The sequence below is a fragment of the Herpailurus yagouaroundi genome, unplaced genomic scaffold, assembly GCF_014898765.1.
Source record: "Herpailurus yagouaroundi ecotype Mexico unplaced genomic scaffold, PumYag 166, whole genome shotgun sequence".
Classification (NCBI taxonomy): Eukaryota; Metazoa; Chordata; class Mammalia; order Carnivora; family Felidae; genus Herpailurus; species Herpailurus yagouaroundi.
The window spans coordinates 10,645,204-10,658,818 of record NW_024412407.1 but is presented as its reverse complement, the minus strand read 5'-3'; the positions used below and the strand labels follow the sequence as shown (position 1 = coordinate 10,658,818).

Sequence of the window (13,615 nt, the reverse complement as noted above, 5' to 3'; positions counted from 1 at the left end):
GCACAGTGGAGAATGGAGACGTGTTGCATCACCATGGGCCTTGAAACTAAAGAGCTAAGTTAAACTCTCTTTGCCACTTAGAGTAAACTACCCAACCTCTTCAAGCTCTAGACACTTCATTTGTGAAATGAAGAATAGTTATACCCTTGAGAGCTTTTTCTGAGCAGTAAATGAAATTCTACAATGCATTTAATATTTAAATAAAAGGTAGACATTTTCTAGGTAGTAATGACAAAGATGAAATTATTAAAATGATTTTGGCAATTCTATAAAAGTGGAAAAGCAATCTAATGAGACCTAATTCTACTAAATTTTCTGTGAGGGTAAAAAAACTATTTTAGAACTTTCCTGAAATTATATATATCACAATATATATATATTTGCCAAATAAATTTACTAAAGTATATTTGTGGTATTCATTCAGGATTTTTAACCTATTATGTTATAACACTGATGGGTCCCTGAGGTACAGAGATGAATGCCTTTGAATAATTAATAGATAGAGGAGTCAGATATTTAATCAAATTAGTATGAGTAATGAGATAGTACAGACATATACAAGTGTTATGACAACACAGATTTAATAGACAAGATATTTAAACTAAGCAAGAAGAGACACTGTCAACAGGAATGGGAGGCTGAGATGCATAACATAGAAAATATTACTATTTGGAAAAGAGCAAACAGCGAAAATAAGAAGTATGTTGGAGCGTCTGGGTGGCTCAGTTGGTTAAGCATCCGACTCTTGATTTTGGCTCAGGTCATGATCTCACACTTTGTGGGTTTGAGTCCAGCATCTGGCTCTGCAATGACAACATGGAGCCTGCTTCAGATTCTGTGTCTCCCTCTCTCTCTCTGCCCTTCCCTGCTTGTGCTGCCTCTCTCTCTCTCTCTCTCTCTCTCTCTCTCTCTCTCTCAAAAATAAGTAAATAAACTCAAAAACAAACAAACAAAAAAGATGTTTTATGGAACAGGTGGAAGACGAGACTTGAAAGATAATTTAAAGCCATACTGTGCAGGTATATATATGCTATGTTTAGGGATTTGGACTTTTATAACATAGATACTGGGAAGCCACTGAAATGCTAAATGGCCACAACACAATGACAGGATCAGATTTCTCTGTTTACAAGGGTACAGGATGGACTGGTTAGAATGAAGAATAGAGGCAGCCAGCTAGAAAATTATCACAATAATCAAAACTAGAGACAAGATGAATAAGAAAAACACAATCATCAAATGCTTCAGGATGATATTAAAATTTCTCTTTCAATGCCTTGGGAGAATGCTCCTTGAATTCAGAATAACTGCCTCTCAATTTTTCTAAAATCACTTCTAAATAGGTAAAGTGCATTGTTATTATTCACATATCATAAAAATTTATTAGATTTACCTTAAGATATTTATTGAAAAAATGCAACGTAAATGAATTTTCTTTTGAAATTAGGTGCAAAAGAAATCCATTTACTAAACCCTAAAAAACGTATAAAGGTTGTTTGTTTATTTTTTATAGAAATAGCCTTCATCTTCTTTTTTTTAAAAAAGAACACTAGTCCTTTATGACTAGGGGTGGGGGTGGAAACAATAATCAGCTAAGATTAAAACACTATTGTAATGAAAAGTTCAGAATCTTGACCTAACTAGTCTAAGAGAATGTCACTAAGACTCATCAGAAAAGGATGACTTGGAATAAAAGCATAAAGAATTGAATCCCTAACCCTCTCCACTCCCCACTCCCATCCTGCTGCTTGAACGTGCTCAGTAAAGGAGTGACCAGTTCTTTGATCTCTTCTCTTTAAAAACAACTAAATAGCTCTTGTTTTGACTCCGTAATTAAATTTTTTCCTTGTAACAGGGATTTCATTTCTATACTGGTGACTGAGTTGGGTTTTAAGGAAACTGATAATGAAAAAGACATTTTAATATATCTTCTATTTTATAATATTTTCCAGTATATCTAAATTTAAATAATTTCATGGATGTCCTGACTTCTTTCCATGAGTAAAATTTTTCTTTAATCAGACAGGGTCTATGTACACAGGCCGAGTAAATTAGCTCCCGCCTCACAGCGCCTGAGAAAATGAATTGCTTAAGAAGATTAGAGTCATTTTCTTTACTTAAAGATATTCCTGACAACCCACACTGAAATTACACAAGATTAACTCCATTAACACCATTTCCCATTCTTTAAAGTAGTAGCTTTCCAGAAAGCAGCATTTAGACTGAATAGTTCAAAGCATATTTTAAGAAGAGATCTCAAAATGCTTAGAAATGCTAATATAAGTATCATGTAAGGATTCAGAATGAGGTGCTGAGAGGTCAAGTAACATATTATTGGCCGTATAGTGAGCCATACGTGAAATGGAAAGACACTGCTTGTTTTTTTCCTTGCCATTTAGTCCACATTCTTTTTGCAGATGACATTTCAAATCAAATATCTTAAAGGATATAACACTGTTAATCCCTCAAAGGCACGGATATTATCTGACTTATTTTGTCTTTCCCCACAGTATTTTACAGAGTGCCTTTAACTTAGGGACACTCAAATATCTGTTGGTTATTATGTCAGGCATTTGGCATTGCTTGGTAGCCTATCAAAAATAGGTAAAGCAGAAGGGCTTAGGAAAAATAGACTAAATACCATAAGACATCAAGCTATCTCTAAGAACCTTTCTGAATCTGAAAGCAAAATCCATATCACAGGCACTAAACTTTAAACTATTTATATTAACTGTCATTAGTGCCATTAAAACATATAATGCATATTTCTCTCTGGCAGTATGTTGGCATAAGCCACCAGAAGAACCATTCTGAAAATAATGCAACTATAATCCATCAATTCTCTTACCTTACCTTCTCTAAACTGTACGTATTCGTCAAGATTTTTAACTGTAAAATTAATACACAAATACATTCTTATTTAAAAACCCAAACACTTCAGAGATAAATAGAGAAAAAAAATGAAAAGTCCTATTTTCTTACTCCAGCATCTTCCTGCAGCCTCTTCTCCTATCCCTATGTTATGTTAAAACTCTGTACTGTTAACCTGGGGCTTCACTTTCTTTTTGGTCTCCTAAGGTAGTTCCCAGGTGGGAAATATTGAAAACACTGACCTAGATAATTCTTAAAGATCTTAATTTGAATGAATTGCTGAATTCCCAGATTGAGAAAGTGTTTTTCGCTTACAAAAAAATAAGTAAATCTAGGGGCGCCTGGGTGGCGCAGTCGGTTAAGCGTCCGACTTCAGCCAGGTCACGATCTCGCGGTCCGTGAGTTCGAGCCCCGCGTCGGGCTCTGGGCTGATGGCTCAGAGCCTGGAGTCTGTTTCCGATTCTGTGTCTCCCTCTCTCTCTGCCCCTCCCCCGTTCATGCTCTGTCTCTCTCTGTCCCAAAAATAAATAAATGTTGAAAAAAAAATTAAAAATAAGTAAATCTAAAAGTGTGCTGAATTATACTTACTTTATGCAAAGACAGTCAGATCAGATCTCAAGGGGGAAGTCATTAACCAATCTACCGTAAAACTTTCATCAGCACGGTAATGTAACATTAACTATCATAACACTAGCTGGCACTGAGAATTTACTAGATGCTAGACACTGTCGTTAGTGTTTCAGAAGATTTTCTAAAAAAAGCAGAAACTCTCTCACCATGCTTTTTCAACAATACTACTATTGTGCCAGGTACCATCTAAAATAACCTCCTATATGACCTATGATAATTTTGTCTATCATTGTGATGCGAGTCCCAAAGTATTCTGGAAAATAACCCAAAATGATTTGGGAATTTCCTGAAGGATCTGCTTTACTTTTATTTTAGTCTCAGAATCTCAAAAGAAATCTTGTTTCTCTCAAGACATGCTCCAGTACGTCTATTAATCAGGAACAAGTAATACTGAATCGGTGGGAATGAAAGTCATTAACAAAAAAACGTGTTTTCAGAAGGCAAATATTAGGTAGATAAAAACAGTACTGATCCATGAAGCATAATCAAGTTTAACCACACACTATCTTGTTTGACCTTAACTAGGTCAGTAAACCACTCAGATATATTCCCATCTTCTTTTTTTAATTGTTTGTTTTAGTTTATTCTATTTTTTGAGACAGAGAGCAGGGGAGGGGCAGAGAGAGAAGGAGAGCGAGAATCCCAAGCAGGCTTGACACTGTCAGTGCAGAGCCTGATGTGGGGCTTGAACTCATGAACCATGAGATCATGACCTGAGCCAAAGTTGGATGCTTAACCAACTGAACCACCCAGGCGCCCCTATTCTCATCTTTAAAATCAGGGAAAATACCACCTACCTGTAGGTTGGATCTATGGATTAAAATGAGAAAAGTGAATGTGCTGGCACAACAAACCCTCAATAAATGTTACTTGAATCAGAAGCTGCATACGACTTGCAGTTCAGGGTAAGTCACAAAAACCTCAATTTGTTTCACCTCAGTAATCCTTATGCACTATTGCTCAGTTTCAAGAGCAACCTAGAAAAGTAAAACTAATTCAAAGATTATTCTTCTGAAGGCCTGAAATGCTCAGGAGAACTGCAAAAACCTAGGTGACTGGTCAGCATATGGTCCAAAGTACATTCAAGGCCTTAAATGAAAAAAAAATTCACATGTCAAATATTACAGGCATATAAAATAATTTTCTACATGAACAGTATCTGAATACATTTTATCGTGACTTGAAATAAGTTCAGTGATTCTTTCTTTACATATGGCCAAAGTATTAAATAAATAAATAAAATAAGGAAGATAGCTAAAATTATAGTGCCATCTACAGGCAAAGAAAATAATATCAATGATGGCACATCTTAATGCTTTCATAGTTTCTAATTGCAATTCAACATATAAGACACCTAGAGTGTCACAATTTGCATAATTCATTTTCTGATTACATTTGTGGGATATAATTTATCATGAGATGAAACATTTTTTCTAAATTTTTTACTACTTAATATAGCATTTTATTTTCAATAAATATTAAAATGATAGGAGCGCCTGGGTGGCTCAGTCGGTTGAGCATCTGGCTCTTGATTTCAGCTCAGGTCATGATCCCAACGTCGTGGGATCAAGCTCTGTTTGTGTGGAGCCCGCTTAGAATTCTCTCTCTCTCTCTCTCTCTCTCCCTCTGCCCCTCTCCCTTGTTCCCACTCTTTCTAAAATAAAATTTTTAAAAATTAATTAATTAAAAAAACAATGGTACTACAACCTCCAATTTTTGTGTTCTGAGATCTGTTTATTATTAAAATATATAATGACAACAGCACCTGGGTGGCTCTGTCGGTTAGGCATTCAACTTCAGCTCAGGTTGTGACCTCATGGTTCATGAGTTCAAACCCCACATCCGGCTTTGCGCTGACAGCACGGAGTCTGCTTGGGATTCTCTCTCTCTGCCCCTCACCCACTCTCTCAAAATAAATAAACTTAAAAAAAAAAAATACTGAAAACACACCCTGTTTAAAAAGATAATATATGTAATGACAAAAAAGACACTTATTTTCATGTTTTTCTCTTCCTTTCCAAACTTGAATCTGTGGATACTTATTTAACAATAACTAAGTACCAGGTATTTTTCCAAGGTGCTTTACATATATGAACTTGGTATGGACTCACTTTACATATATGAACATACATGAACTCACAATAATCCTATGAGGGAGGTATACTACCATTCTCGTTTTATAGATGTTGAAACCAAAGCACAGAAAGCTTAAACAACTTGTCCAAGGCCACATGCTACCTGGCAGAGCCAAGGTTCAAACTGGGGGAGTTTGTCCCCAATAACTGTACTTTTAGTCGCTATGCTAAAGTGCCTCTCTTTGAAAGAGCTGCATTCAGTGTTTATACTGCATTTGTAATGTCTATCTTCTGGTTTTGAGGGGCAACATTTTTTTTCACATACCTAAAACCTTTATCATCATTTAAAATAATTTTTAATAACTACATGTTTTGCCATCAAGTTGATACATCTCATTTTATTTCGTTATCTAATGCTGGACTTTCAAACTATAATTTCTTTCACTCTGTATAAAAATGTTATAATGAGCAAGTTTTGTGTTGCATGTAACTTTTTTCCTTCTTTTGAATTTTATTTCCTTATGCTACTATACCCAAAATAGTTTCACTGACTTAAGTATATAAAAGTGCCAAATGCTGACATACAATGCTCTATGCTGCTTTTTAAATGTCACCATATTATACTACCAGCAATGAAAGGATGCTAGACCTTCAAAACCAATATATACCACCACCACCCCAAATTTAACTGATATATATAAGTGGTTAAGGATGGTTTACGATGTGGGATAGTTGAATATTTCAGTTTTCAAATAGGCAAAATGTTTTCTTCCTCTAGCAACATAAAAGGTGGAGACAATTCTATTACTTGTTGCTTATGAGGTTGTGCTGTCCTGATTCTTTAGTAAGTCTCAAAAAGAGTCAACAACATACCCAAAGTGACTTGTAAGTGTCAGAGCTGGAGTCTGCGCCCAGATCTGTCTGACTCTAAAATTTGTTTTTGATAGTAGAGGATAGTTTTGATAGTAGAGGATATCAACATTACTCCAAACATGTTTTTTTTTTTTACATGTTACCTTGCAGTATTATATGCTCTGAATAGTCCAGAAAGATTGTAAACTTTATAGCACAGAATAAAGGTCACTGAAACATTAGATCATAGAAGGAACATAAGCTTTGCAGTCTTAAATTCAAACGCTGCCACTTACTAGCTCTATGTCCTCTGGAACATCAGCATCAAATTCCTAGTTCCTCAGGATGTTTTGTAATTACAGGAGATAACAATTATAAAGCTCCTGGTAAATGGTAGATGCTCCAGAAATTTTAGCTCCCTCTCTTCTAAAGAATGACAGATATGATTAGATCAAGGCTAATGGTTCTAAAAGTCATGCTTCATTATCTCTCTCAGACAGACCGTAGCATAACACGAAGCATCAAGATCAAAAGAGATCAAAAGAGATAAAGTTGCTTCATCAATGTGGGAACCTTCCATTTTGACATCAGTATCATGTTCTTCCTTTAGTTGGTATGAGACATTGTGGGGACATTTCAATATCTGTCTATAGCATCCTGGAACATTCAGTTTCAGAGTAGGTACTTTAAACCTACATGTCTGCAGTCCATCTCTGCTAAGTATTTCCTGGTACCACTGCCCTACTTTGTTCTTCGGGTATTGAATATTGTATCCAAGCACTGGAAGAACCACCTGTGTAGAAGGGAAAAAATACAGATGAAACAGCCTTCAGAAAAATACATGATCATTGTAACACTGAGATTTGGTATATGAAATAATCCTTGAGATATGATCATTATGTCTCAGGATATAAACCTCACAATCAGCCTAAAACATGCTACTGACCACCACACCACTTTGATTATTTTAAATGCTGCCAGGCAGAGAGCTAACTAAAATCAAGAAGGATTCACAATAACCAAGGTAACCAACTCAAGTCAGATACTACTAGACAAACTATTGTTAATGCAGAAGAGAGGAAACAAGAAGTTCTGGTACATTTAATTAGCCGACAAAGACTTAACCTCAACGTAGTCATTCAATCCTAAAAGCGTATTGTTTCTATAACACAAAGATGAATCCCTACTGTCCAATAATATAACTGGTATTTTGGCTGATGATGTTACATTCTTCTTACTTATTTAAAAACATGAAAGCGAACCACCAGCAGCATATACAGCTGCTTATGCCTTTTGTAAGGCTCTCCTCCTTTGCGGGTGATTTCTAGACATTTTTCTTGAACTACTGGTACCAAACGGTTAGTCAGAAAAAGGAACAAGGTAAAAAATTCAAATGCACACAACATGAATGGATTTCAAATTAATTATGCTAATTGAAAGAAGCTAGACACAAAAGGCCATATACTATAAGATTCCATTTGACATTCTTTCAAAGGCAAAACTATAGGGACAGAAAATGCTCCTGCCAGGGACTAGGGGTACGGGTTGACTAAAAAGGGGCACAGGGAAATTTTAGGGAGAGATAAAAATGTTACTTTATCTTGATTTCTGTGGTGGTCATTAAGCCTGTATGTGTTTATCGAAACTCTTAGAATTGGAAACTGAGAAGAGTGAATTTTATTGTATATAATTGCACCTGAATTAAAAAGTAGTTTAAAAAAAAAGGAAGGTAGAGAAGAAAACTAATCAACATTTTGTCTTTTGGACACAATATATCAATATCTACATTTAGACCAAAGTGATGCCAATTCTTAAGCAAATTTACCTGATGTATTGCATATGTGTTAGCTGATTCCTCTTCTTCAGTTACTAGATGAACCTATTTTTTAAAAACATGACAAAAATATGGATGATTCATTCCCTCAATTTTCCCTGTTATGTATAATTCGACTCCCATGCTGAATATACATGTACCCAAACAAGAGTATGTTCACAATTTGTTTCTAGACTGCATAAAAATTAGAACGCTTCCTGCTTTAACCAAGTCAAATTGGAACACGTAGAGAATGGAGGTAGCTTAACACTCTGAGGTGATAATTTCACCTTATCACCAACTTTTCCTGACTTACAAAGTTGTTACGCTGAATCAAAACTCCACTCTCTGAAACCACCACACCCCCCGCCACCTCTGTCCCCAACAAATATCATAATACTCTCCGAGAAGTGATGTTTCTCAAAACATGTTTCACAGAACAGTAATAAGAGGCAGGGGAAAAAAAAGAGGTATGTGGTAAGTCTGAGAAATGCTGCTATAGGACACTACAGAATAGGTCATTCTGATTTCTCTAACATATGAAACTCAGGTATAAAGGCAGCTGTCATCACTAAACAAGGATGAACAGGACCCCCACCTTCCAAAGCATTTATCACATAATGTAGTGTCCAGATCCCCTCTAACTCTGCTGGCTTTCCCTTCAAGTCTGCCTACTCTAATCAATAGATTAGATGCTTCCCTTTTCTGTTTTTCATTTTGGGTTTGTATGTTTGCTTATTGGTAAGTTTTTTAATTGCTGCACTCAAAAATGGATATAAAACTCTAGATGTGATCTGACCAAATCCATGGGATGAGGGTCTCTCCCGCATCATCATTTCCAGCTTTTTGTCTTTCACAAACTCATAAGTCTATGAAAATACCAGAAAATGTGGTCAAGTACAGAAGACCATGTTTTGTGTTTGGAGAACTCCCTCCAGATTGATATCAATCAATTTTTTGATTAACAAACATACTTTTGGTGTATGGTTACTCCCCAACTATGAATTCACCTAATTTTTTAATTAATTCACCTAACACATTTCTCTATCTTGTTCACAAAAAATTATAAGAAAATCTACCTTGTGACTTGAAATAAAGGTATATCTGTACCTGTCTAGTAATCCTATCAAGAAGGAATCACAATAGTGTCCTATAGTTCCCTACAATTTTTAACTGTAGATGCACAACATGATATGCCCCATATACCATTTATTAGAAACTTGATTGTCTTTTTCTTTTCATACGTTACCATTTTGGATCTGTAAGTCTTGCTTTTTCTTTTCTTAGTACGTACTAATATAGTATAAATGATTGGTCTTACAATATATAAAGACTTTTAGTTTTTTGCTAATAGAAGGAAACTTAGCAAGACATGAGGAAGAAAATGTTCTCCTTTCTCTTACAGCTCCAAAAGAAACGCAGATACACTTCTGATCCTGCAACTCTCCTTACAAAATGTTACGTTGAACAAAGTCCTATAAGACTTGTATTTCAGAGATTATTACCATATCTTGTCAAAGTAACCTTTAATATCTGAAAATCTGAATTAGTAACGGCTAACTTACTAAATAATGCGTAGCACAGGTAATATTTAAAAGAACATGTTTCCTGGAATATGTGAAAAAAAAACATGACTTTTCAGTATTTATAAAAAGGAGATCACTGATAGCTCTTCTTCCACTCACATGAGGTAAAGTAAAGCCTATAATGCTGTATTTCTTTTTACACAGTTTCAGATGTTGTCTCAGTTAAATGACCATTCTTAGTGATTTATGCTCCCAGTAATCCCTTTCTTGACTAAATATTTATAAGCCACCCACCCATTCAATGAAATAGTGAAGCAGACATCTGTTGCTCTGGCTTATTCAGCCTTTACTCTCTCTTTTCCAGTAGTAGCACCCTCATTACCAGGTCGCAAATGTGATTTTTATGGGGTGGTTCCAGGAAGGATCCTTTGGAACATAGGCTTAGCCAATGACATACTCCAGGCCACAATAATTGGTTTGGGCCTGGATATGGGACCCAAGCCTGGTCACTCCTAGCCAGAGAGACCTAATCCCATGGCTTTTATTCCATGGGGGAAAAAAGTCCTCTTCTCTACAAGGTGGTTTTTTGTTTGTTTGTTTTTGTTTGTTTTTGAGTCACATTAATCTGGGTTTTTGTTTGTTTGTTTTTTTAATATAATTTATTGTCAAGTTAGCTAACATACAGAGTATACAGTGTACTCTTGGCTTTGGGAGTAGATTCCCATGATTCATCACTTACACACAAGAGATAAGCTTAGAGATGCTCATGACCATCTTGCCACTAAAAGAATGAGCCAGACTCAGAATGGCTCTAACATAGGAAAGCAGAGCTGAAAGATGAAGAAAAGAAGATAGAGATTATTTAAGAGACTGCTTAACCTCTGGATAGAGCTGCGCCTGAATCAGCGCCTTGGTTATGAGGGCCAATGAATTCCTGTCTGCTTTGCCTTAAGTTAGTTTGAGGTGGATCTCCATTACTTAAAAAAAAAACAAAAACAAAAACAAAAACAAAACAAACAAAACCTTAATTCATACATCCAGACTGTGCCATTAATTTAGATAAAGTTTCCTTTACATAGAGTTCAGAGTCTGTCTATTTTTCTTCCTTTTTGAAAAACTGGCCCATGTTCTCTCTAGATGCAGACACCTTTTCTATATTCCATGATTTCTCTGCTAGGGACCAATTCAGGCTAGGGTCTTTTTAATTCTGCTACCTATGTCACTTAATCTGTCTCCTCTCCAATTTGGGTCTCGATTTTCATTTCTACAAAATGGGAGTTAGGAAAGAGAGTCTCTAAAACCCTTTTCTCATCTAGAACTCAATGATTTTATGACGTTATATATGAAATTACTACTCAAAATACCTTCACTAACTTTTATAACGTATTTCTGAGACTGACTTGAGATAATGTTATTTTTGCATTTTAATTTATTCTTTGCATTATATATAAAATAAATTTCTTTACTTGACTTATATAATTCAGTTTCATTATTTTAACTGTTCAAGCCCAAGATAAAAATACTAGTTGGACAGAGAAGAAATGGAAAGAGAAACTTTCCATTATAAAAATTTTATAAAATTTATATTATAATTTTTATAATTTATAAAAAAAGCAAGTTGTAAATGGCAATTATATAAAATCACATTTATATAAAATACATCCAAACATTACACACCCTATATACCATCATTATAAAAACTATATTTTTTCCTTTTCATATTTTAAGTTCCGAGCTCCTAAGCCCTGCCTTTGCTTTTATTCATGTTAGCTAATAGAATAAAAATACACTTTTCTATAGATATTTATGTGAAAGCATAGAAAAAGGTCTAGAAGAACATATATGAAAAAAACAGAGGTTGATTTCCTGGACACACAATAAGAGTGGTGGCAAGATGACAGCTTTGTATGTAAAGTTTCAATTTTTCACTTTTAATGGCACTATTTTGTGCATTACTTCTGTAATTTTTTTAACGTGTTCTTTAAAGGAAGTTTTACTACGTTTGTACCTTTTACTTAATACCAGTGACTATTTTTATCTTTCTGTTTACAGATAGGTGTTAAGCCTCAGTTAACAGCATAGAAGCAGAAGATAAGCAAATAAATACAAGCGAAAAAATAAAATGTGTGTTTAGTGCTAAATGATTTCTAAAAACGAGCTTCTCTAATATTCCAAGTGTAGTAACAACTCTTTGAAAACTTTGATGAAAGGATACTTACTTTATTATTTGGGAAATGTTCATCGTCAACATCTTCACCCAAACAGACCAAATCACCCTCTACTACTCTTGACCCATAGGTTCCAAGTCTGTAGGATACTGCCTCATTCCAAATTTTACTGCTATATGCATGAACGTAGAATATGCGCATAGAATGGGGAAAAGAGAACCACGCCTGGATACAACCCTCCTCCGTCATGCCAAAGCGATGCAGTGACTCCAACAATGCTCTCTCTCGAACTTTGAATTCAGGCATCAATGAAAGTGTGCCTTTAGCATCCTCTGAAATAAAGAGAAAATCAGTGAGTCAATCACTTTCCTTTAAAGGCCAGTTATAAGTACCTTTATTATGCCCTCTAAATGAGAGGCAATGAACTGTGTCATCTTATAAACTTGAATATGAAGATGATGCTTATTACCAACTATAAACCTAGCTATACCTGAAGAGTTTGTTTGTTTAATAAAGATCATTAGTCATATAGTCCATTCTCCATTCATTTTCCCTACTTTAAAAAAAATAGCAAAAAGCACATTAGTAATACCTACTTCAGAATGGAGATAAACTAACTGGAAATTATTCAGAGGACCTCTTTTAAAAAAGGCATGAAATAAACCTGTGAGCCTATAGATTTTTAAAGAGCTATTATGAACACTTATATAGAATATTTGGGATAAGAAAGGTTGGATCCTTCATGTATGCTAACAGGCCTTGCTAATGGGGTGCTTTTTAAAATTAAATTGATGGACTCTACTGCAAAGAGGCTTATTCAGGTAGGAATCCTCATTTTAGTAAATGTGCCACATGTTGCTCATGCACACTGAACTGTATGAATCATTGCCGTAAGGACATTATGTTCTCTGGACTCTAAATAATACAAACACATACGTCATTTCGAGAGTGAAACTCCATGTAGATTGACTCTAGAACCCATACTCATAACCACTTTTCTTTAGTGCTTCTCATTAAACATTCTGCATTATAAACCATCACATTGGGCTAAAGTGTCAAAATTGACAGGGCTGTATGGCGACTAAGCCCAAATCAATGCACAAAGTTTTGGATACAACAAATAATACTTTTATGTAGTTAGTTTTTCAGTCTCCCCGAATTGTAGCATATACTTCCATCAGTACCAGTTTAGAATTTGGAATTCTTATCTCCTCTGAGGGTACAGACCAAGAAAAACTAAGAAGCTATTTCTCCCCTTACTCCTACCCCCAGGCAAGAGTTAAAACAGACAAGAGTTCTGGATATTTGGCCCAAACTAAAGTGTCTTGGGCATGTAATAAAATTATTAAATATATAACATACTATAATCTATTTCCTATCACATTTATGTTGCAATGAATGCCCGCCTAATGACATACATTTATATTATAGATTTGCATGACTATGTATGGGGTAAAGAAACTTTTAAATACCAGTTTGAAGAAAATATTTCTTTGCTCTGTTTACAGGATCATCCAAATCTTCTGGTGTAAGAAATAATTTTACAGCCTCCACCTTTAAAAATCAAGCAAGCAAACATAGTAAATGAAAATGACAAATTACTTTTTTTAAAAATGTTTATTTATTTTTGAGAGAGAAAGCATGAGCAGGGAGGGGCAGAGAGAGGGAGAGAGAGAATCA

The 13,615-nt window shown here is 35.1% G+C and overlaps 1 protein-coding gene and 1 long non-coding RNA gene across 4 annotated transcripts in view; one reads left to right on the top strand and one right to left on the bottom strand.

The window, feature by feature from the left end:
- LOC121038703 (uncharacterized) overlaps positions 1 to 13,615 on the top strand; it is a 40,430-nt gene that overhangs the window by 22,450 nt on the left and 4,365 nt on the right. The gene's annotated exons all lie outside the window — the stretch shown is intronic.
- Positions 6,547 to 13,615, bottom strand: part of PUS7L (pseudouridine synthase 7 like) — a 33,195-nt gene continuing 26,126 nt past the window's right edge. For all 3 annotated transcript variants that reach the window (XM_040488388.1, XM_040488389.1, XM_040488390.1), the window contains 4 exons: positions 13,408 to 13,489; positions 11,987 to 12,267; positions 8,254 to 8,307; positions 6,547 to 7,221 (listed from right to left, as the gene is read on the bottom strand). In XM_040488388.1, the coding sequence (XP_040344322.1) occupies positions 6,895 to 7,221; positions 8,254 to 8,307; positions 11,987 to 12,267; positions 13,408 to 13,489 (744 nt within the window). In that variant the 3' untranslated portion in view covers positions 6,547 to 6,894. The remainder of the gene's footprint in view (positions 7,222 to 8,253; positions 8,308 to 11,986; positions 12,268 to 13,407; positions 13,490 to 13,615) is intronic.